The 26,299-nt window shown below is 41.9% G+C and overlaps 1 protein-coding gene across 21 annotated transcripts in view; it reads right to left on the bottom strand.

The window, feature by feature from the left end:
- The window catches only part of camk2b1 (calcium/calmodulin-dependent protein kinase (CaM kinase) II beta 1), a 61,676-nt gene extending 35,423 nt beyond the window's left edge, over positions 1-26,253 (bottom strand). For 13 of the 21 annotated variants that reach the window (XM_026320803.1, XM_026320809.1, XM_026320814.1 and 10 more), the window contains exons 1-6: positions 25,990-26,253; positions 21,230-21,324; positions 12,800-12,859; positions 12,353-12,407; positions 11,787-11,852; positions 5,958-6,030 (exon numbers count right to left, since the gene is read on the bottom strand). In XM_026320803.1, coding sequence (XP_026176588.1) covers positions 5,958-6,030; positions 11,787-11,852; positions 12,353-12,407; positions 12,800-12,859; positions 21,230-21,324; positions 25,990-26,051 — 411 coding nt within the window. In that variant the 5' untranslated portion in view covers positions 26,052-26,253. Of the gene's footprint in view, positions 1-2,038; positions 2,112-5,957; positions 6,031-11,786; positions 11,853-12,352; positions 12,408-12,799; positions 12,860-21,229; positions 21,325-25,989 lie in introns of those variants that run through there. The other 8 variants (XM_026320824.1, XM_026320804.1, XM_026320808.1 and 5 more) reach the window with 2 other exon arrangements.
- Between the last annotated feature and the right edge of the window lie 46 nt (positions 26,254-26,299).

Below are 26,299 nucleotides of genomic sequence, written 5' to 3'. Positions count from 1 at the left end.
ACACTGCAGCAGTAAGATAATCCGTGAAAATAGAGGTGGGTGGAAATTCTGATGAAGCATGTGCTTCCATCAAAAAGGTGTATAAATGCAATGGAAAACTTCCAGGCCACATTCAGGCGTAACAACAGCAACTGCCATCACTTTTTGACATAAGCGCCTCTTTCCTCTCCTTCTCTTCACACACAGCTGAGCCCACTGACGACTAGCAACTGGCTTTGTTGAGGGGGAGACAGAAAGACTGTGTATGGGAGATAGCTGTATTGAAGAGCCTGTCGTGAGTGGGTGTTTCAATGATTCCCAGTTTTCTCTCTTCCCTCTTCTCTTTCTCTGTCTGCAGAGGTCCTGGAGCTGCTGCGGCATACCTGCCTAATTCTGTTAGAGAAAGTGGCAGAGGTGTAGGCCTCCAGTAAAAAGGGCCTCCAACTTCAGCAACTTAAAATTTTCTGATACAATTCTCCAGACATCTGAAAACAAAACCTAAAACACTAGTCACACCCTGTTTTTCTAAAGTTGAAAAAGAAAACTTAAAACTGGATTGAAAATAAATTAGGGACAAATATTCTTTTCCACAAACATATGCCAACAGCAAACTTTTCATTTCTGAGATGACATAAACCTCAATAGATCTGCTGTACAGGGCAGTTTTAGTGTTTTTTTTTTTTTTTCTTTAATCGGGGGGGGACACGTAAGTCTGTCCACTACGTTGTCATCTCATTTCCCATAAACCACTTTGTATTTGCAGGGATCGTGTCACCCAGCCTGTCCTCAGTCATCACAGTATGACCTATTGCATGAAATACCCACTGATGCTTGGGTGTGAAACCAGATCGGTGTGTCGGCTAAATAAAGAAATAGCCACTAAAGTTTTGATAAGCACAACACGCCTTTGCTGAAATGCTGGGACTGACATTTGCATAGAAGAGGTCTACTAGACAAAGTGCATCATGCAAAACAAGAAGAGACACACTACAGGCATGCACATACAAAAACACTCCCAGGTACAAGATATGATAGCAAATAGACTTAAAAGAGCCTGAGACCATTTCAGATGCTCATTCACACACAGTTTACATGTGTTTGGGAAGAACTGTATTAAATTAAGACAAATCTGAATACTTTTACTTCCGTTTACTGCAAATGCATCTCATGCTCACCAAAAATCTTTAAACAAAAAATCCAAAACTTAACATGAAACACATGATACACACACATTTAGAAAATATATCTATCAAGCTATCCCACACTTTAAAATTAGCAACTGGCCAAGCCTAAAAAAAGACTGTGCTACCAGCCAGTCAACCAAAATAAACAAACGTCTCAACATTACAAGTTAATTGAAGGCAGTTTACAGAAAATGATCATTAAATGATCTTTAAAGGCAATCACACACGTTGTCTGATAATCAATTGTTATCGCTCTCTAAATAAATGAACCAGTGGTCTCACTAACTATCCTCCTGGGCCATCTTAAATGGGTCCCCTGACAAAAAAAGGCCTGGCAGTGCGATGAGAAGATCCTGTTCCAAAAAGGTTACAGAGCAGAGGCATCAGTCAGCCAACATGACCAGTGTCACATGTTTTAAATCTCCCCAGACTCAGGGAAGTGGTGTTTACACAACAAGAGAGGAAGGTGACTGCACTGTGCTGGACGCTGTGGAGGCCGAGCAGGGCCAGAGAAAGGTCAGAGCTGGTATTTGACAGGTTCATAGTGAATGCCACAAAGCTGTACAGACTGGCCTTGCTCTGACTGGGGAGAGGAGCTTTGGCCTCGCTTTGAATGGCTTTCTAACTGTACAACCACAGACGGTGCAGGGTGAAGCTGTGTTATACAGAGTTAGTGATACAGAAATAACATTTAAATCAGAATTCAAGAGGCTTTGCCAGTGACATGACATTCACAGACATTACATTACATTACAGACAGTTTTTCATTAACCTACTAGACACACAGGTTACACAAACAACACACCCACAGTCCCCCATTACACAAACATATAAGCACACTTTCAAGGGACAACAACATAATCCCCATCACTCACCTTCAGGTCCCGGTGCACCACGCCCATTTGATGGCAGTGAAGCACCGCCTCCAGGATCTGCTGGATGCAATGACTGCATGCAAACACCAAGGGGGGGTGCATGTTAGTCAAAGCAGCGCTACAATCTCGTGCACAGGCCAGGGATGTAGGGGAGGAAAAGGAAGGAAAAGTGGGGGAAGGCATGAGGGGTAGAACAGGGGTTGAAAGGACATTTCTGCTGCCAGGTGTCACACTTTCATTGGCTTTGACTCACCCACAGCTAAGACCTCTCACAGGATTAGAAAAAGGAAGCCAAAAAGCTCTTCACTGGTTAGCTACTATCTACACAGGCTAGTGTAGTGTATGTCATCACTGGCCTTTATTAGTACGTCTTTAGAGGTTAGCTGTAGCTATGTGTTCAACTCTGTTAGCCTGAACGGGACAGCTGTGGGTGCTCTGCAACAGAAGGTTCCTTCTATTCTGCAAATAACCAATGAGCAATGGATATGTTCCATTATCTTCATCCTATTCTGCAAAGATGAGTATATCCATAGACATAGTCATCTAGGAAAAACCTGTTACTGCTTAGTTAGCTGCAGGTAGATTCTAGATACCCCACCTCCCCTCCATATTTTAGCCAGCAGCCCTTGGGTGATGAAAGTGGGTGTGAGAATGTGGAGGCACAGGAGGTGTTGATGAAGGAAGTAAAGGAAGGAGTGAGTCAATGAGCAATTAATAACATTTAAAAGATGTGTCTGGGATCAGTGCCAGCCTGGCTGGGCTCTGCTGACAAGAGCTGTCATTGTGATGTCTGTTAGCCACCGGATGCTAAAAAAAAAAATCCCAAAGTCAAAAACTTTGAGGGATGCTGATGGGCTATTGAGGTGTGAGGCTTTGCAGAGAGTAGATGATCTATCTGGGCAGGGAAACAAGACATGTATATATAATGATGAGACTGACAATATGTGCGTGGGGCCATGTACATTGCCTGGGTCCAGCTGTGGGAGGTGTGGACTGATGAGAAGCTGCAAAATACATCCTCACTCGCATGTGCACACACAAGCAGCAGTGCTGTTGGGGATGTGGTGCTGTGCGAGGACAGAAGCTTGACTGTGCATGTCTGCTTCCTGTGCACTGACAAGGTCAAAACAAAACTCTACCCCACAGTTGTTAAGCAACAATCATGGATTTGTTTGGCCCTTCTGCTGTTTCTAAGGTTAAAAATGAACTAATGCATCACGGGAAAACCGATCTTATAAACGAACTTATGGACACTGTTAATTCTGAAGATGTAATGAGCAGCATTATATACGCATTACAAATCTGATTGTAGCTGAACCATCAACATCCACTTAATGTTTGTGAGATTTTTCTGTTACCTTGACACTGTGGGCCAAAGCAGCCACAGATTATTATTTCTTGTGTGCAAGCTTGATGTTTATGTTATTTAGGTGATCTTCTCAGTTTCACTTGCATCTAACAAAAAGAAAAGCCCATTCAATCCTGGTATCTGGACTTAAGAAAAGTATGAATATTATTTTATGTAATTCCAGATGCTTGCCACAGCGAATTACAGCAAGTGAACATTATATACAGATTTAGTATAAAATACCACTAGGTTCCTGCATTTTACATGATCTTAAAATTTCTTGCAATCAGACTGGAGTTTCTGCTGCAAGTTAAATTTCAGACATTTAAAAATCACATAGAATACAATTTCATGTTTATATTTATTTCACATATACAATAATTTAGGGCAGACACCAACATTAATCAGTTAATCTGAAAATTATTTTTTTATTGTTTAGTTCACAAAAAATGTGAACAAAGACTAAGGACTTTTGTTTGGAGGAAATCAATCAATTTAAGATCTTTTCAGGAACTGTACAAACCCTGGTCAGAGTAAAAATAAATCTACAGGACTGTGGGCTGATTTACAGTAACAGGCTGCAATAAGGCAGGAGTGTGGCTAGTCTGTGAAATATTATAACATGAAAGAAATGAGAGAGAGAGGAAGAGACAGAAAGTGAGAAAGATAAACAGAGTGTGAGAGAAAAATTCTGGACTGGCATGCTTGTAAAGTTCAGTGCTATAAGTTGTTCTTGTTTTTTAGATGATAAATTCTAGGCAGAGCACATCTACAGTTTAAATGCTAAAATCTGCAAGTGCGTTCACTCAAAGCAAAGATGAGCATGTTGAGTATGTATGTGAGGTTAAAACAACTTCCTGGGTGGGAAGGTGTATGTGTTTTCTTGCACCCTTATTCACATATAAACGTGTGGCTGTCTGTGGGTGCGCATGTGGTTCAGTGTGTGTCCATGCCCATCCTCCCCCACTCTGTCAGCTGTTGAGCTCTTTAACCCGCAGGGTAAGAATCCTGTACATGTGTGTTAATGTCTGTACCCAGTGGAAGAAAATCATCCCAATGTCGTCGCTAATGTGAGTTCGCAGTTAGGGGAAACTCAAACAAAGTCCCATCATCAGATTCAAAATATAAAACTCTGAACCTTTGATGCAATTGTTTACAATGTCCTGAATTCTTCCCTGATTATTTACTTCCTTGCTGTCAGTTATTTACTTATATGACAACATATCTGTTCATTTCTAAAACAAAAAAGGCTTCATACACACTTTACGAATAAGAGGTGTTTCTGTTTTTGTGATTTCAACTGGCCACTGCGATATTTGATATGGATTTGTGTGATGCAGTTAAACTAGACTTTGACAAATTAACAACTCCTTATGCTTTGTGCATTTATGTTTAATGAAGTTAAGTTGTAGTGATCATGGTATAGTTCACAGATGGGCTGCAGAAATATTCAAAAATGTGGCTTCATTTTGATTTCCTATTAATGACCATAATAAGAGATGCTAGTTTTTATACACTCCACAATACACTCACTAAACTTTATAAAACGACATGTAAGAGTTAATGAGAGGGCGAAAATGTGTTTAAGTGGGTTTAATGTCTAATACTGCACATATCCCAGACCCATGGATAAAGGAGGCAGAGCTGTTTCTGCATTAGCTGAACTGTATCTGGTCTGACTGTAATTGTGGACCCAAGAGAAAAGAAAAAACACAACAGTATCTTGTGTAACCGTCCTGTTTATTATGATGATGCTGGTTTGAATGAAGAAAAATTCTCCACACACAAACCACCAGCCCAGAAGATGCTACGAAGAATATCATAACATAACATAAGAAATCTGTTAAATGCACTGCAGTTCTATTGTTGTGTTTTTGTTTTAGCCCAAGAGTTTTTCCATAAAGAGAATAGTTGGTGTTGAATAAGGCTGTCTTGAAAAATCAATACAACAAACTAAATGACTCAAAGCCAAAGAGAAGGGAGGAGGAGGGAATAAACAAAACAAAAAAAGAAAAAATCAATATGAACCCAGTAAATATAACTGAAGATTTTTTTTAACTAGCCTGATGGGAGAACAGTTGTATAGACATTTGTTAAAAAGTGATTTTACACCTGCTGAAGGTTGTGTACTCAGGTTGGGTGACTGTGTGTGTACAAGGCTCATTCACTGATTATTCAGGCTGTCAGTCAGTGCAACAGGAGCTTTTGTTGTGTATCTGTTTGCAAAATGATTGAACAGAGAGCAAGTGCAAAATGCAGATGGAGCAGGGAGGGTGGGTGAGGCAGGCCAGTGCCCTCCATCACTAAATAAATCAAAAACAATACCATACAATAAAAAGCAACAACAAACGTAAGAGCATATCAAACGACATATCAGACAGGCGGACATCAGACCAGCAACTAACAGGACCGACAAAGACGAGACGGAGGAGGAACGAAGGAAGGCAGGAAAGAGGAAAGGAACAGTGGAAGGAAAGGAAGCAGGCAAAGGTTGTTGGGAAGGGGAGGTCGAGGGGGTGGGGAAAGGGTGAGGGGGGTGAGGAATGCAGGTGCTCCTCTACACATACTAACCTTCAGGTCCCTGTGCACTATGTCATGTTGGTGAATGTGATGGACACTTTCTAGAATCTGATGGATACAGTGACTGTGAAGACAAAACAGAGATAGGGAGGACAGTGGGGGGGTGAAGGGAGGGATGGACCATAGGGATGTACAGAGAGGGATGATGGGTGGAAAAATAATAGGAGGGAGGGGGTGAAGGAGATAAAAGAGGATGCCAGGTAAACAGAGTGATGGTACAGGGCCAGTGCAAGATGAATAAGATCATTTTAAAGATGAGAAAATGAAAGGTTTGGATTAAAGGAGGTCAAGTGACAGAGGAGAAAAGAGGAGGAGGAGGAGGGGAAGACATTTACCAGGCAGAAGAGAAGAGAGAGGAGGATGTGGGGGAGGAGAAGAGGGAGAGTAATGCAGATAGAGATGTTGTAAGGGGAGGGATGGGTGGATGAATGCAGAGGAGACAAAAATGTTTCGTTTTGCTTTTTTAAACATGATGAGAGACAAGAGCAGCCACAGCAGAGCAACCTGCCAGACAAAAAACACAACATCACCAACCACAGAGAGGAGAGGAGAGAAGAGGAGGGGAGAAGAGGAGGAGAGCAGAGCAGAGCAGAGGAGAGGAGACCAAAAGGAAAACAGTGACACAGTAAAAGAGAAGATAGGAAGTGTCTGAAGAGCAAAGAGTGATAATACATGAAAGAAATGCAACACATGCATAGGATGAAAGTGAATCATAGAAGAGTGGTGGGCTGATGCCAAGCTATTTTTCCATCAGTAAAAGGAAAGCACATCACTGTGTGTGCATGGCAAAGAGATATATGTTCCTGCATCACCTTATTGTGTGTGTATGTGCATTTAAATGTGTGTGTATGTAGGCTTGGTGCAATGGGTCTAATGTGCAGAATATGTGACTAATAGCAGGCGCAAGGAGACAGGCAGCCTGCAGGATCCACACCCACACAGAGTCTAGTGAGTGGGAGGACCGAGAGAGAGAATGAGAGAGATATATGTGCATCCTTGCCCATAAACACCCAGTTTTTAATATGACACTCCTCAACACTAAAGATATATTGACCCAGCAACTATTTCCTGACCTTCAACTTAATCCATAACCAACCAAGAACCGAAATGTAGTTTTACATGCTTTGCAAAAGAACCGTAGAGGGGTACACTGTCATTAAGCAGTGGCATCAGTCGGCAGATTCAATGCTATCTTCATATGAAACCTGAAAGAGGAAATTCACACAGATGAAAGTCTTGTTTTTGCTGACCTGTGCTCGTTTAACTTCTCACCCCGCTGCAGTGATGCAGTGTACTCTGAGTCAGTACGTTGTGAAATTACAGTACATTAGTCGTGGTTACAACAGTGCAAGAGCAATAGCGCTCTGATCATACACTGCACCCTGCAAAGTCACTGCAAAGTTGACTGAATGTACTGACACATGGCCTGGCCTGACAGTGACCCCTGTGTATGGAAGCAAGGAAAGGAAGAGCATTGCCTTTGTTTGTGCTTCCATTATGCTATTGTCAAAAACCATTATGTCATTCCAAGGAGCTCGCCTGTTCATGAACTCCTGGTGGCACCAAAAGTGCAGCCTTCATCACACTAGCCACAAAATGTGACTTGCTCAGCACTTTGAGCTACAATGTCCCACTGTTCTCTGCAGGCAAAACAGACAAACCTGGGCAGAAGACCAAAAACAGAGGGCACCTTCTCTCCCTTTTAAATGCTTTCAGCACTGAAACACACACTGCAATAAAATAAAGCATGTCCAAGCTTGTGTGTAATCTAATAAGCAGTAGCAGAATGGGTTAAATTCAAGTTTTCTGCAATGTTTTCATTGCTGTGCCTAGGTGTGCATTGCCTCGGAGAATTTATTCTGCAGTAACTAATATTTTTGACATTAACAAAGAATGTTATGGACTGATCACACACGATACAGCTGCCTAGTGTTGTGGCAGTGATATCAGGAAGACGAATCCAATGCTGAACTACAACATAACATTTTTGCTTTGGATTCTTGCAGCAGCTTTGGGTGTAATTCACCACTAGGTTCTATTCATCCTCCATCTTCTCAATCAGAGCTGAAGAGACGCTGATAGAATCTGACAGGGGGCGACAAGGTGTGATGCAGCACAGTTTGAGGTCCATGTGAGTGCAGGAGTGTGTGTGTGTGTGTGAGAGAGACTAATTATTGTAGCTAATTAAAGTCCCACTTCTGGTAGTCTCCAAGGGAGTTGGGGCAGGGGGGCTGGCCTGGATGACTGACATATAGATGGGAGGGAAAGGGAACTCAGTATGTGTACATGTCTTTCTATGGTTATGTGGACATTTTAGCTGCTTCACAAATTCAACATGCCGTTTGAGGGTTAAGGCTGTAACATTAAAGTTTGGGTCAAGGTCTGGGTTAGGAATTTAGTTGTGATGTGACTTAGTACAACAGGCTAATGCATTATGTGAATTGAACTATGGAAACCTAGAGAAAAACCAGTGTGTGTGCCTGAGACAAGGGTTACACCAAGTGGGTGTGAAAGCAGAAATCATTAGGGGGTTTAGAAGATAAGCAGTAATTAATGCTGCTGCCTATGGTGGACACACACACGCACACACCCGCACGCACACACACACACACACACACACACACACACACACACACACACACACACACACACACACACACACACACACACACACACACACACACACTACCATCATTGCCAACCTAAAACCACTTCTAACCTTGACCCTAAAACAAGGCTTTAACTCTCAGATAGCCTTTTACAAGCATGTAACAAAGTGAAGGCCAGCCAAAAAGTCCTTACTGCAAAAACTGCAACTGCTAGTGAAAATACAAAAAAACACTCCATTTACACCATTCACCAAACACACAACAAAGCACGTTGGATTCAGCTAGGAGCTGATTAAATGTGCATGTCGTGTGCATCATGGCAGCCTTTTTAATCTGGGAAAAATGACTGAACCGAAGCCAGAACTCCTTGGCATCAAGCATAAGAAGAAATTTGCTGGCAGCTCTTGGAGACTGCTAAACATGCAGGTGTGCTAAAACAGCTGCTCTCAGCAGAGCACAGGAGATGAACAGGCTAATTGAAATCTTTTACCTTGAGTACAATTTTTGGAAAATTAATGACACCCTTAGAAAAGACAGAACAACGGAATAAGCCAACCTGTTGTTTCCAATGTCACAACAACCCAGGCACAACTAAAAAGTTATCTGTCAGAGTAAAAGGACAAACAAATTTGTTGCAGCTTTGCAGGAATGCAAAAAGATGCAGTACTTGGATTAAGTTAAAAAATCTATGGAGTTTCAGATGCTAATAGCATTTTATAGGAGTGTGTTTGCATGAGATTCACATCCGACTCATCTTTGCTAAATACTTAATTCTATGGACCTTTATGCTTTGACACCATAATCACTCATCACTTTAAATAAGGGAAAGTGTCTTATAGAAATGCAACATGTTATTACTTTAAAATACTTAATCAGTCTACTTATTAACAGCACAACTCAGCTACAACTGACTGCCTGTAAATAACAATTACAACACACACACACACACACACACACAAACATCCACTAAGTCTCTCTCTTCTCCCTCATGCACTCTCTTTCATTTGGAGCAGCAGCTTAAAGTACATATTCATTTGGGCATAAAACATGTTTGTGTGTGAGGATGTCTGCTGTCCTGTGGATGTAGGGCTGTCAGTTTGTTATTTCTGAAACAGTCTGAGTCATCAGAACAAAATTTGGTGACAGGAAGTCAGATTTCTATATATCTATTATACATCTCTCAAACAGGCTGACACCATCACTTTGCACATTAAAGGAGAAATTTCTAGTCATAACTACATATTTTGACATTTCATGCAGATTGTCTTTAATAGCCAATACACTAAAAATGTTAGGGAATGAGCTGCATTAAGTTACAGCTTTGTTTGGAAGGGATTTCCTGAACATTGTACAGTTCACCGAATAATAAAAGAGCTAAAATATTATCATTGTTATTATATTTAGCATTTGTCGCTTATACAACTTCTGTCAGTGCTTTGAAAAAACATCAACAAAAGCTACAGTGAGTGAGGAGAGAGCTAACAATGTAAAGACATTTTAGCCTGGCAGCTGCAAACCATAATGAGAGTGGACACTTCTTCACATTATTTTTACATTTCCTAGAAGCCAGGATTTGTATGTTTACAGTCAAAGGAACAAATGACAGGATAGTGCAGGATATGTTTTTTTTTTTTAAACCTCGGTTGTGTGACATGATATATATGACATGTGGGCCTTTCAACCACTCGTTGTTGCTGCTGCGAGCCATGGCAAGAGCAGCTGTCATCCAGTCAAACTCACACTTAATTTCAGAGAAGTATGAAAGCATCATTTCAGTCTAATGCATCCAGAAGCACAGTGTTAAAAAGACCATAAGAATGAAACCACATCAGCCTGATCCTAACTGGTGATTATTGTGCTGGATTGCACTGAACAATGAACTAAACAATTAGAGTCATAATTGAATCTGTTGGTAGTGGATATGTAAACTGGTTATGAAACTAACTTCACTGCTCTCAAGCTACAAGTCAAACGGATATGAAGAGACTAGGCCTGAAGAAAAACATTTGCTGCTTCACTGGCATAAATTTCTGCAATATCAGACTATTCAGTTTCAATTTTAATGTTGGTGAATGAACAAACACCCACATCACAACTGTCATTTTCAAGTATCTCTCTCACTCTTCTCTCAGCCTTTTGTCTGTCCACCCCCCAATACTCCATTTCCTCTTTGCTGTTGGTTAAAGTGAACAATGTCTGTCAGTGACTCAGCACGGGTGGTGGGAGTGAGATATAAACCAGCGTGGGTGGTGGTGGGGGGCTGAAAAAGAAAGTAAATAAAGCGGGCTGAATGAAAATCAAGAGAAGACTAAAAGAGAAGGTGCCTGTCTACATGCACAGAAACATTACAGGTGGGCAGGACGTTTGCTCTGATCTGCTCACACACACTTGTTTTAATTTCTCCCACTGTTGGAAAAGAAAAATGAAGCGTGTACCCTGGACCACCTGCACCATATTAAGCAGTTTCTTATTATTAGTAGCAAGGTCACAGTTTTTTTTTTGTTTTTTTTTTGCTTTTGCTGTGGCATGTCCTGCACTTTGCACAGCTCATTTGCCCATTTATTACAAATGAAACTCTGCTGCCAGCACATTTTTCACTGCTGGAATTTAGACGATGACAACAGGCTGCACTGAAGAAGGCACCGATTGGCAGATCCTTAACTCGCATTTAGTGTCAGTTTTTCTTAAACAATACTCAACAGCAGCATCTGCTACACTCTTTCAGATTTGGAAACCTGGAAATCTTATCTGACTTGAAAACCCAAATTGGTTGAATCTTGGTTTGGAGATAAAAGCTGCTCCTGTGTCGGTGTGAGAGATGAAGCACAAAAGAAAAATGGGAGTAATGTGGCTCTGAAAATAGGAGGTAACAGAGAGAAACAGAAACAGCTAGCAGGAGCAAAGAGAAAAAGCAACAGAATAAAAACAAACAAGAAACAAACAGACATTGAGAGAAAAAGAAAAAACATGGAGAGATAGGATGTGAGGAGCAGAAAACAAGGGAAAAGAACAAATAGAGCAGAGCAGGAAGAAAAAGTAAAGATGAACATGAGAAGAGAAGATGTAAAGAGGAGAAAAGAGAGTAAAGCAGAGTCACGAAAGAAAAGGACAAATACATAAAAGTAAAAAAAAACAGCAATAAGAGAAGACACAGACCATTTAAGGACAGGGAGAAGCATTTTGACACACAGGAGAGACGCTGCGCTCCTACCTGGCGTCAGCCTCGCTGTAATACTCTCTGGCTACGATGTCTTCAAAGAGCTCACCTCCAGTAACCCTGCACATGGGCGCACACACACGCACACGCACGCACGCACACACACACACACACACACACACACACACACACACACACACACACACACACACACACACACACACACACACACGCACATACACACAACATTGGTTAGGTTGAATTGGGGGGTGTGTGTGTATGTAGGCTACTAAAACAAGGATTCCTACTTCCTTTCTTGTTTCCAGCAGCACCCCCCCTATCCCCCCCCCATCCTCCCCATTCCCACACCGTTACCATGGAAACTAAAGGGATTTGCTGAGAGGTGGTTATGGAGGACGTGGGTGGTGGTGGTGATGGAGGGGGGCAAAAACATAGAAGAGAGTTATGTAATTGTATATGCAGCCAAGGGTGGAGAACTGAGGTGGAGGAGGAAGAAGAAAAGGGGCAAAAGTGAGTATGGAGAGGAGAGGAGAGGAGAGGAGAGGAGAGGAGAGGAGAGGAGAGGAGAGGAGAGGAGTAAAGGGGGGAGGATAACTTACAAGTCAAAAAGGAGGTAGTGGAAACCCTCCTCTGATATACTGTCATGAAGACGAACTGGAATAGAAAAACAAAGAGATTAACTGATAAAGTTTCCCTTTATTTTATTGTGTTGTATTATTAATCCCTGCTCTGACTACAGCTGGAACATACAGTATATAAGTTACATTATATATGTTCATTTTATATGCTTGAACAGAACATTTCAGAACAACTACTGCATTTAAACAAAGAGATTAAAAATGGGGACAGTAAAAACCACAGGGAGTCATATTAATTGAGTTTTACATCCTTTATATATATTTAGTGTGGTATGAGGGGTCTACTGGATCAACACAAATAAATGGAAGGGCTTTCACTTTGGAATAAGCTGCAATAAATGGGATCTAGTTTGTTATTTAGGTTGTGTTCTTTAATCAGATAATCAGATAATCAGGACTTGTCCTCACCGATGTTGGGGTGTTTCAACAGGCGACAAATCCGGGCCTCTCGTTCCAACTTCTGGTGATCTGAAAGGACACAACCATCAAACTTTATGTATTCGTATAACAACCTGCATACAGGTCAGTGCAACTCAAAGTGCTTTACACATGAACAACAATCTAAGAATCAGAATCAGATTTATTGGCACACACAAGGAACGTGACTCTGGTACAGTGTGTTTGTTACAACAGTTCACACAGTATGTACATAGAATAATCACATGTAAGTGGGGGAAATAGAAAAGTAATAGAGAGAGAATTAGGAATATGTCAGGTCCAGAGAGAAGAAGAGCTTCTGAGTGACTGTTGTATATTTACAATATTTATAATTGTTTTAGTTACAACAGGTGAACAACAAAATAAATGTGACCATTAAATACATTTGAAAACATTGAGACTAATTAGAAAAGACAAGTAGAAAGAGTGAGAAAGGGGAGAGAGAGATAATAAGTTATGATACCGAGTTAAAATCGTACAACGCTCAGGACAAAAAAGTTAAATGTGAAAATCTATAAACACTGTGATGAGATATGTTATTTTACTCAGCTGTGTCTGAGATACGACACAAACACACTGACAAAGTATACTGTATATACAAAGCATAGATCCACACATAAATGGGCATGAATCTGGAAAGATGAAGTGTAATAGTGATGTGTGTTGTATCTGCAGGCTTTGACAAGAACATTTGGTCGAGTGTCTTCCCTGATGGATGGACTATCTTACCTTTGATTTGATAAAGGTAAATGGTCATATACTACTACTATGGCACTTTTCTACACTCAAGTGCACTCAAAGGGCTTTTACATCATTCATCCATTCGTGCACACAATCACTCACACTCATATACGATGGAACAGCAACCAGAGGCAACTTGGGGTTCAGTGTCTTGCACAAGGTAACTAGAGGAGCTAGTTCATGGCTGACCGGCTGTAGCTCAGGAGGTACAGCCGGTCACCTTTGGTGACTGTCATCATCACTCTGTAAACAAGGATAGAAGCTGATAATCCCTCCATCCATCTATCCATCCATCAGGACACTTGACTAAAGCCATGGTCTTTCAAAAACTGTTGACAGTACATCCATCTTTAACGCTTAGTCCACTTTAGGGTCACGGGGGTCTGGAGCCAATCCCAGTCGACACTGGGTGAGAGGGTCCATACTGGACAGATCACCAGTCTAACTCTGGCACATAGAGACAGCCAAAAAGTCACAATCATGCCTATGGGGAATTTGCCTAATCCCCAAACCCCTAACCCCAACCTGCATGTATTTGGACTGTGGGAGGAAACTGGAGCACCTGGAGAAACCCAGATACAGGGAGAGAGACTCCACACAGAAAAGCCCCAAGTTCGAACAGGATTCAAACCCGGAACCTTCTTGCTGCGAGGCAACAGCGCTAAGCACCCTCCCACTGTACCATCCATAAGACAGCCCAATCAACCCTTTCATGGAAATAAGGATTGTTAACATGGGGACAGACATCAGTAAAGATGTATAACTAAGTCACACTCTGCCAGTTCAAGAGTTTTTTCCGTCTACAGCCACACCATCACTGCCATTGAAAGAGTCCCCACACTTTTATTAAGAAATAACAACTAAACACTTAAATTACTGCAACTCATGATAAAATAATGTGCTTTACAAAGTCTTAAGTTGGCACATTCCATTAACGGTGCCCAATGAAGTTTTCTTGTACACAAACTAAAATTATGTTTATGTTCAGTGTTACTCACCGAAATGATTTGTGCATCCTTCAGATCTAACATGTACTTAATTTCCACATAAACTGTTTGCCATTTTGCACCATGTTTTACTAACTAGCCCCTTTGCTGGGGCATTGCTGCAACCTGTAAATTAGCAGAAAAGTGTGAAACCACTGGCAAGAATGTGAACATATACGAGAGAAAGACTCACACATTTCAGACTCACTTGAGAAAACTGCTCCACACCACACTACCAGAGGTCAAAAACAACCTGCCAAGCAATTTTCTTTAATATTGTTCCAAAAATCTATTCTATCAGTTATAGTACAAACAGGAAAATACTTTTTAAAAAATGGCATTACATTTTCCTCCTTAGACAATTCCCACCCACCAAAAAACCCATAACAAACAGGAAATATATCAGATTATGAAAGCAACAAGATGCGTATTATCATTATCTGTAAGTCAGATACAGACCTAACTCACTGTCTGATAAAACTACATACTGTATGTGTCCTTATAAAACAGCTTAATGATGCTAGTCAACCTGGATTTAGTGGTTATCAACAAAGATAACAGCAATCTTAGCCCAGATACAAGCACATTCTAATGGATGGACCGCCCTGCATATACATGCCTACGGAGTGCAACAGAGAGCATAAACATGGAAATGCATGTGTTCATCCACGCACACACACAAATGCACATATACAATAGTGTGGATGCACACAATATGTGCAGGCACGCAGACAATTTGGCAAGACAGAAACGCACACACTAACACTGGCATTGAGGAGTGACAGTGAAGTGTAAGCCTGGTGATTAGAGTCTTAGAAGATGAGAGGAGCGAGGCGGAGAAAGGAGTGGAGGAGTGTTGTAGGAAGAACCGAGGAGGAGGAAAGAGGGAGGAAAAAAAAAAAAGGCAAGCACGATTAAAAGAAACAAAGACTGGGTGTTGCCTTTCTGTTGCTTTTGTTTCTTCGACCACCGCCTGCTCTTCTCTCACTATTCATTTGTTCTTCAGTTTTTCATTTTGGTTTTGGAGGAGGACACACTGAATGTTTGTTCCTGTGTTACAACTAGTACTTCAGCAGAACCAATGTGGCAGAGGGAAAATGCATTAGCTCTCCAAGGGATGCTACTGTCCGTGAAGGATCACATCATTAGAGTTTCCATACAAAGCACTGCCATGCTCCCACTCCAGCACAACCCACTCCGACTGGTTTGATCCTGTCTTAGAAATTACCAACTGTCCATTTGTGCTCAACAGTCCCAGATATGTTTTTCCATCCTACTACAGCGTCTAATGGTGGAAAACATGCCACAAGCACAAGCATCACATTTCATTCTGTCAGTGGCATCTGCTGACATTACTCTGCAAGCACAGAATTGGCTCGGAGTGAGTGATACCGTTCATCTTAGCTTAGTCTACCAGATGGCCAGACTGAGCCTTTGTTATGTGCACGTCTTTGTAGGTCTGCATGACTAAAGCCTCAAGTGGAAGTCATATTGCTAGATGTAGTGATTCAGACTAAATGTTTAATTTAAGGAAGACACTGTCTGTTCTTTGCCCATTACTTTCTTAGAATACACAGACTAATATTGAGACTGAGCCTCTGAGAAGGAACTCCTCAGGTCTTTTATCCCAGGCTGGCTGCATGATTGAACAGTGTAAATAGCAGTTGACCTAATGACCACAAATCATTCATGTGCGGGGTAGTGTGTGTGTTTACACGGTAATAGCAGAGTATGAATCATCAAGATTATCTAAAGTATCACAGTCTTACCTGATGTTGCCGAAACTACATACAGTTAGTCAGTAAATCAATGTTTGGATGAGATGAATGATGAATGACTGGTGAATGGACTAATGGAGTTAATTGGTGGGCCTTTGTGTTTGCTGTTATTAAATTATGTTTCAGTAAAATGTTCACAGACGATATTTGTTTCCCACCAAAATATCCGATCCAGTTTTAGTAACTGCAGCATTTAATGCTTACACTGAACATAAGTGTACATATTCTGAAATGTTTCTGGTAACCAACCACAGGTAAACATAAGTGGGACCCAAACATAACCTTGGTGTTGTGCTCACTGTAGTTAGTTTATGGCCTCCATCCATTTCCATACCACTTACCCTTGAACGCCCATGGCTGTGGGAGTCTGGAGCCAATCCCAGCAGACACTGGGTGAGAGACAGGGTCCAGCCTGGACAGGTCACCAGTCTGTCACAGGGCTGACAGATAGAAACAAACACTCACACCTACACACAGACACGGGAAGAACATGCAAACTCCACATAGGAAGACCCCAGGGTCAAACAGGATTTAAACCTGGAAACATCTTGCAGGCATCCATGCTAACCACAGCGCTGCCAAGCTGCCCTAACTGCCTGCAAATGTGGCTATGTAGCTGTGGTAATGCAGACTGCTGCAGGGCTCAGTTAGCAAGTCAAATGTTCAGTCAGTCAAACAGCTGGGTGGTGGGATACCAACTCTGCACTTTAGAAGCAGCAGGGTAAATAAGAAAAGAGAGGAGTGTGCGGGAAAAGGAAAAACAGAGCACCTGTACAGATGGAAATGGGAGAGGAAGTGGAGAAAAGACGACAAGTAGGAGGACATAGGTGGCAGAGAGGAACATTTACACCATCGCTGGGTGAGAAAACCCAAGAACAGCTTTGACTGAAGTCTGTGGGAATCTACAGTATATGTTGGAGGAGCAGAGGAATAAATTTGGGTTAATCATCTCCAGGCGGGGACTTAAGCCTCAGGAGGGGAGGAGATGTAAAAAGACAGCCACAAAGTGAGCCAGATATAACCACTGCTCCGAACATTTGCCTCGCAACATTAGCATGACTTTGGAAGATGCTGAGAATGAACTGATTTGTAGTCAGGGAGGTCAGGAGACACTCATGACTCTGAGTCCTCTACATTTGACAGTACTGGTACATGTGCAGTGAGACTCTATGAAATGTAATAATCAGTACAGCAACAGAACAATCAACCATAATAAACCCCCAGACCCCTTAAAGATGTGTCAACCTGAAATATGTCCATCGACAGATGTGTAGGTCATGAAATTGTCATGTATGAAAAACTAAACTCTCAAAATGTTGTACAATGACAGTAAAAACACGGACTTAATAAGAAAACTACATCTGCCCTGGTTATCTGACTTTGACACAAAGATGGCTGCAGGCCAAACCAGGTCAGATCTCTGCTGCTGCACTGCAGGTAAATTTCAAACATCACATATACAGACACACAGACACACCTGTACAAATAAACACACAAGCCAAACTACTCTCTATCGTGGTGACATACAGCAACCTCTGGAAAACTCTGTCCAAAGACCACTGCCAGTAAAGAAGCTCTGTGATTGGCTGGAAGCCTTGCCCAACAGACCTGCCCTACATTTCCTGTTGACATGTGTTGGATTGGCATTAACTGTTTGGCAGGTGTGTACGTGCCGTATCTCATTCCTTCTCACTTTCATGCACGCAACCAAACTACAACTGTGTTTATTCATAAACTCATAAAAACGTATGTTTAACATCACAACCACACAGTATTTTAAGACTTCTGACTCAGTGAATCATCCTGGTCTAAAGTATTTCCTTGTCTTACTGTAGCTCTAAAAGAATCACTGTGCAGGTGACCGACTGCAGTCTCAGCTCCTGTGCTGTGGCTGAATATCTGTGTGAGGATGTGTGACAGTGAGAAAGAGAGCGAGAGAGTCAGATGAGAGTCCCGTGCTAAAGGCATGTAGGCGTACAGGCACATGGCCCTCAGCTGCCAAGTGCCTGGGGTGCCTTCTCCTGCCTGACCCCTCCCTCCACTCGAATGCCGTCTCCATCTGCCCGTACTAAACAAGCGCTCCTCTTGAGTTGTTCCGTGACCTTACCTGCTGGACAGGACAACTAAAGACCTAAAGCACATCACGCTTCTGAAGCAGAGCAGCAACTCATCCTGACTGCCATAAAACCTGTCTGTCGCAGCCCATGTCAGATAAGTCATGGAGTTATAAATAGGAGCTGGAGGAGCCTGCTCAAACATTGCACTGCTGTTTCATAGCTCATCCGTTAGTAAGGAGTACAGGACAGGCACCATGCACCACCCAGTCCAATCAGAGCAGCCCTTCTATCAGATGTTGAAGTATCAAGATGATACTGTGCCTCCGAAATATGGCGGAGAGCTGCAGGCAGAACACTCTCTGATCAAGCATCTAGACTGAAATTTAGGTGCAGCACAACCTATAGTTGAATTATTTATTCTCTGTGCGTCTGTATGTGTCTTCTCACCATGCCAATCTGTGGGATTAACAGCTAGACCCTGCTAATAGCAGCTGGATAATCTAGGATGGATTTAATCTCTTTAAAAGCTACTCGCTGCACCAACATGTAGTCAGAATTTGACAAGAGCATCAAAACTGTTATACTATGTAATGTAGACTTTACAACTGGTTGCTGAAATCTTCCCTCATTGTTGTGAACACAAAGACAGGACACACCATATTCCTATGAAAACATAAAGTGGCATAATAACAGAAAATAAAAACTAAACATGCCATACTTCACATAAAAAGGTCAGCTAACAATTGGTCAGTTTGGGAAAATAATGTTTTTGGTCATGGTTAATGAAAGAGCTCAAAAATACCACTCCATTTTTCATAAATCCTCTGCACATGTCCTAAGGGTTGAAAATATATTTTCACTGCACAATATTCGGGGAAATATCCATTTTTGTCACTGTAGCTGGAAAGAGGATGTTGAAATATAATCCTATGAGTGCATTACAACATTACCTAATTTAGTTATTCCCATTACACAGTTTCCAAGTGTCTGCATTCTGAAGCAGGGGAACAAACACGTCACACACAGCACAGTCTCTGATCCTCGAGAACTTCCCTGGTCCACATCGCATCATCATAACATAAAGAACATTAATCTCATAAATGGCCCACATACAGAACTGACACGTTAACAACTATTTAATGATCATTCAGTCCTAGTTGAGATTAACGCGTTAAAATGCCTGTTCAAACCACACTCAATGTTTTTACAGACAAGCAGTGGCCCCGTGTGTGTGTCTGTGTGTGAGCGAAGCCACGGTAACAGTCAAGTACCATCACGGTGCCACCTGGCAGGGCCTTGGCACCGGGTCTCCAGTTACGGGGCTGCAGGGGCAGCAGGAGATTTACACTGGGCAAGTGGTGTGAAGAGCCACAGAGAGCACCGTGGTGCTGGGCGGGTGTTCAGGCTGTGGCATGTAACCTGACTTTGGCTTCAACTGTTACTGCTGCATAGTGCTCAAAGGACTTTTATTTAGTAAAACATGATTATATTACAGTCAAACGTCATTACATCATTCAGCTGATACTTTCATATAGTTATTTAAAGAGTGTAACAGTGGAAAGAGCTTAACTTCCTCCAGAAATCGCTATTATAGAAACTGAAGCTAAGACCTTCAGTGCCTTTACAACATTTCTCTTCCCAAAATGATCACTGAATGTCAAATTCCATGATAATAAACAGAGATTAATATATTTACTACTGCAGGATGCTTCTGTGGAACTGAAGAGGACAACATCTGTGTCGGCCATTTCATTTGGGAGAAATGAAACATTACATTTTATATACTTAAGTGAGGAAAATGATTTACAACAAAATGATGCCCACTGTCAGGTTTAGTCAAGTGGGGGGTTGTGGCTGACTCCAGTGTTCATTAATTTGTAGATTATGGTGTCGCTTAATTGTTAACACACCGTGGTGAAACACTGTGTACCTTATTTTATTAACTGTTTTTATCAGGGACATTTTTACCTGCGGTCTCGGTGCATCTTTTGGGTGGCCGACAGGTTCTTCACATTCCTTGGTTGTGAATTTTTGCAGATTTTTCCTGCCCAGTTCTCTCTGTACTGCAGAACTTGTCACTGCTGGCTCTACCTGGGGAGGGGGTCTCTGCTGCTGAGTAGCTCAACAAAATCTAACCTAAAATGTTCTACGTGTCTGAGACATGGTATCACCTGCCAGCTATGGACTTACGTGCAAGGACATAACGACCAGGCCTTAACTATCCCCACCAGCTCCGCCCCGCACTGTGCAGGAACTCCAACCAGCCAGGATGAGTTGCCTCGGCCAGAACTTGCTTCCACACAAACCAAAAACAGGCAGGAGCGGCTGCTAATGGCGGTCATGACAGTTTTAGCCCTGTGGCACTCATGCACCCCCCGTGATCTCTGAGCGCATAACCAAGAATTAAAACCACTTCATCCAACGATCTCAACGATCAGCACAGCTCAGAAACAGTGTAGTGTAAAGGTTGAACCAGGTGTTTCCACTGCACCGCCATCACAGCACAATGCTATTTCTGCTGTCACAAGCTTTTCTCTAATGGTTCCACTGTCCTCCTTTTCTCATCCACAGACCCCAGCGTAGGATAAAATGCTGTCCTACGCAGCACCATCTGAGAGGGTGACTGCTGTTGGATATCACTTATATAACTGTCTGCACAGCAGGTGGGGAGGTGACCACTGGGACAAAGAAACTCTGAACAAATGAGTCATTCTGGTTTGGTGCCAAATTGTACTTTTAGTTAGTTAAGTAACAGTGAAATCCAACTAACACATGGATTAACAAGCTGTGATAAAAAAAAAAAATTTAAAAAAAATACAGCGAGATAGATGTGCTTACCTCGTGCAGATAACTTTTTGGTGTTGATTATTTTAGCGGCGTATTCCTGTCCTGTACACAGCTTAACACATCTGCGCACCACTGAAAAGGCTCCCCTGAAAAACACAGAAAACACAGTTTTCATGCTTCTGGTTGATTACTATTAATTAACAACTCATTTACACAGGGTGACTGTTTGACATCCAGTTAAAAATATATTTCTGTACCTGCCTAATTGCATAATTCATCATGAAACAGTGTCATCAGCACACCTGCAACAACTCGATGAATGACGGAAAGAGCCGTGCCTCTAATGTTACTGTGCTCAGAGCATTTTCTGCACAGCTTGCACTTTTCCAGGCCCAGCACAGAACAGGCCTGATGTCACTTGCTCACACGTTCACTGTGCAGAGCCATATTACAAAACTACACTGACAGCATTTGTCTGCTTAATAGGGTCTCATGAGGTTCCCCATGTAGAGTCTGCATGCTCTTAATGCTTGTATACTGTATCAGTTCTGAATTTTCTATGAATAGATATTTTTACAGTACTTCATGGTCTCTTTCATCGTATGAATCGGGACGGTCAGCTCAGCTACACAACTCTTTCAGTTGTTCCAGTGTTTTTTCTTATGTATTTTATCAAATTTTATTTTACTTTACTTGATTTTTTAAATTAAAAAGTCAATTTTATTGGTTTTATTATCATTTTTTAGTTTCTCATATACATTAATCTCACCTTGTTTTACTTTTTGCATTTGTACTCTCTTGTCATCTGTAAGGCACTAACCTGTACAAAAGCTACTATAATAATAGTTTGATTGATTGATTGATTATAAAATGTAAACAGCTTCATTACAGAAATATCTTTTCATAAATTGACAGTAAACAAAGTCTAAGAGCAAACGGTGTGTCTTCACAGCTTCAGCCTGCCCACATCAGGTTAGCTAGGTCTGTCCCTGTCTTACTGGTGACTGGTGCCACTGGTTCCAGACAGTAAAACACGACCTGCAGGTCAAAGGTGAGAACTAAGAGACCAGCCGACACTGGTGGAACCACAGGAGTCACAGGGTGTTTCTTACTGTTTCAGCAGCTGATGAAAAGCAGAAGCTGAAGCAAGTTTGAAATTCACCATCTCAACTTCAGGACTAATGTCGTGGCAATGCATGAGCAACACCCGGCACGCACGCACGCACGCACGCACGCACGCACGCACACACTCGTTGCTGACACCAAACTCCACAGCTGTGGCTGGAAAGTTCACACTGTGAACTAAGTGTCTAGAACATGTTTTAACACACAAACAGTTAAATAAGGCAAGGTGTCATGAAACACTGCTTTTCAAACTCTGCTTTGACACCCACATGGACAGATTTCAATGGAAGTCTAACTAGTTTTGAAGAAATGATGCCTTCAGCAGTCAGGGGCTTTGTAACCGGATAACTCTGAGCTTCTGGTGTATTGTTACAGTCTCGAAAGGCGCCTGTGATGTAGAATTACGTACTGTAGGATTCTTAAATCTATACTCTAAAGCTTCAGGTCTAACTGAGACCCACAGGAATATATTAAACACATAAAGGCAAAAAAAAAAAAAAAGAGTTTTTATAAGCCCTCTTTGCTGCTGCAGATGTCTTTTCAGCAGGTGTGTGACAGATTGTGAGACGTAGCTTTTGAATGTGTTTCTCAGTGAGTAACTGCGACAGTCAAGGCTGTGTGACTGTTCACATTATTGTCTCCAGACATGAAGATCCAGCATGGTTACAGACACCGATACGGCTGCTAATTTTATTTATTATCGAATCATTATCTGATGCCACAAACAGCACAACAAATTCTCTCCTGCACATCTGGGAAGCTGTATATCAAGAAATTGACAAATATCCCAGTTAAGTAGTTTTAAAGGAACATACCAGTGTTTTAGCCTTTTGCTGTGACATTTGTAGTCAAGTAAATCAGACATGATTTGTTGAAATGTCACAAGCCCTGCTAAGAAAGTGACACCAGTAGAGCATGCACACGACAACTAGCCCTCCTCAGATGTTGCATTAGTATTGCAAAGTCAATCGGAGCATTATCGTGTGGATGCCAAACTATCCACACCTGCGCTCCTTCCTCCAAGCTTTCTGTGGCTCGGGGAATAAGAAGACTGGTCTATGAACGGCAGTTTGCAGTGCAGGGCGTACAGATTAGTCTCACCCACACAGAAAGCTTCAAAGCCAGTCAGGAGTCTATTGTGTAGAGGCTAATATTTATCCGAACACAGTGACACCTACACATTAGATCAGCTGCATCCTTCAACAGATTTTTTTTATTCAAGAGCCAGGACCAGAGCAGGAACTCTCCCTGGGTTTGGGATATATTGGACTCAGACAGACAAAACCTTCCCTGCTAACAATATTTAGCACTTATGAGATGAAACAATAATGTTGCAGATGTAAACTTATCTGATCCCTGTGTCAGTTTGGCAGATGACCAAACATTTACAGGTGACCACAGCCCAGTCTACCCTACTGGACATTATGGTTACAGTATCACACACTCGTGTCCTGGAGGATTGAAAGTGGCTTTGAAAAATGTGCAGTTTGAGCCCAGACAGATTCACATCACAGGTTTGTTCTATAAATTTTCATCTTCTCTGAATGTATTTATTGATATAATATCAAGCCTTTAAAGCTACATGGGAGCTTTACCTGACTCTGAATGGATGAGATGTCAGACATGAGCTGCAATCAAGGCCTAAAATACACCTACAGTAATATATCTACTACTTTCAAAAGTGTCCACAGATTGCCTGGCTGTCGATTTAGACACTTTTATAAAACTCCAGAGGAATACAAGCAGCTTCAGTGCACAAAAAAGGTAAAAATTAAAAAAATAAGCCAATTATTCTCTGTGGAGAGCTTGGAAGGAAAACATTCAGGGAAACCACTGGAAAGATAAACCAAAGGCAAGTGGGTAAATACACAAAACAATAAAACAAAGAAAAGTTTGACATTTCACCGTGCATCAAATAAACTGTTCTTTGCTGTCTGTGTCAAAGAGCATGTTCAAAAGCTCAAAAACTTCACTGTGTTGTCATTAAAAAGTCAGGTTTCAGACGAACGCCAAAATAAAAGTCATATTCTATGGATTGAGCACATTTGTTATTTGTTTGGTTTGTCGATCTAAAGCTTTGGGATTAATACACATGAAAAAGGTGACACAACATTCAGAAAGAATCCCACTATAGCGGATTTACATTTTGACCTCCTATAGATAAATGTGTTCAGATGTTTTACCACGAATACCACAGAAAAACACATACTTGATGTACTTGAAATATTTCGCTTGTGTTTTCGAAGCTGTTGCTGTTCCAATCCCTGTGGTGGCTGTCTGAGCGGCATGGGGCCAATCAAGTTATCAGCAAATAACCAGTGATGTGCATAATAATCAAACACCACCAGTGGGATGCTTGACAGTCTGCTGCAGCAACGTAAACAATGTACGCCTGATGAGGAGCGATGTCTCAATTGTTCTGCTCTGCCCTACAGAAAAACTACAGCGCTGCAGTACAGAACCACAATCCCTCCGGCGACCTCACGCACCTTCTATTCATTTTCATCTCTTATGAAATCACTATAATTATCCTATGAGTTGTGTGTGGTGCTCAAACTTACCTCAAATGTTATTATTGAACCTGTTTGTTAGCACAGTAGGTTACATGTAGAGATATTTAGTTTAGAGGCTGTTACTTTATTATGAAAAGAGCAGGACTAGATGAGTTTATCACAAACTTCATGCTGCCTTTTGTGTTTTTATGACAACTACAATAACACAACCTTTAACCTTTATTGAAATAGTTTGCTGGAATATTTGCAAAAAGTTGTTTAAACTTAAACTGATTGTGTGTTTTGTTATGAGGAGGCAGCAGGATGTGACAAAGAAAAGTGTGTGATCATGTGAAGGAAGATGAACTGGAGCTGCTCTGCCTTTATATTGTGTTATCTGCCACCACGATGATGCAAAGCCCAGTCATCACTCCTTCACATAGTGTATTAAAGCTGTAAAAGAATATTGAAGCACAGAGCAGACATGCAGACTGTGTTAACTCAGAGCTTGAAATGGATGCGTGAGAGAAAAAAAAATAGGTCAAAGTCGAGTAAGGTTTTCAAAAACTAAAGGATCCAAATGTAAAATCTCACTGTCGGATCCACAAGCGCACGTTCATCTGAACACATCTGTCTCTGTAGCTTTACATACGATCTGATCACACCACGCACAAACTCTCAAATGTGCAGTCATAAAAGACTCGATTTCCATGCATTCATTGCGTTCGCCACATCTGAGGTTCTATGAAACCCCCGCACATGGAAAAAAAAGACACTTTTAATAAACAGCAGTTGTCTTCTTTCTTTTTCTGAGCTATAAATGGCTGCACGGACACTTCTCACACCCCGCGCTCCTCTGTATTTTAACGCCAACCAAACGCACAAGTGCAAAAACATTTTGAGGATTGTTGCGTTTTTGGGGGGGGAAGATCTGGCAACATGCATGGCAAACTATCCCGAGGAGTGCAAGCATGTGTGTGTGTGAGAGAGAGGAGCGTATTTTGAGAGCTGTCATCCCGAAAAAGCAACACACACACGCGCGCACGCACACATGCACAGAGACAGAGCACTGCTAGCCTGCAGAGCCGCTCAGCTCCGCTTTGCACTGCCAGGAAATCTGCTTTCCTCCCGATAACAGGCAACCCTACCACAAACAGGCAACCCAACCCCGACCCCGCTGCAGCTGACACTCACTTGCCCAGCTCCTCGTACAGCTGATATTCGTCCGTGAATCGCGTGCAGGTTGTCGTGGCCATGTCTCTCGCTTCTTGTGCTTCTTCAGCCCCTAAAGAAATACTGTGGTTTTTGCGCCGATGGTGCGTTTGGAAAGCAGGTCCGCCCAGCAGCTAGACGGCCTTTGGAGGGCGGGATGCCTTTTAGGAGGCGCCGAGTGCTTTAGAAAGACGAAGCGACAGGGTGGGTGTCCTCTCTGGGTCTCTCTGCCACTATCTGACAGCTACCGCGCTCACAGAGCCGCGATCAAGTTGCAGGACCTGAGGCAAAC

Source organism: Mastacembelus armatus, chromosome 9 (genome assembly GCF_900324485.2).
Source record: "Mastacembelus armatus chromosome 9, fMasArm1.2, whole genome shotgun sequence".
Lineage (NCBI taxonomy): Eukaryota > Metazoa > Chordata > Actinopteri > Synbranchiformes > Mastacembelidae > Mastacembelus > Mastacembelus armatus.
This window is presented reverse-complemented; position numbering and strand designations above follow the sequence as displayed.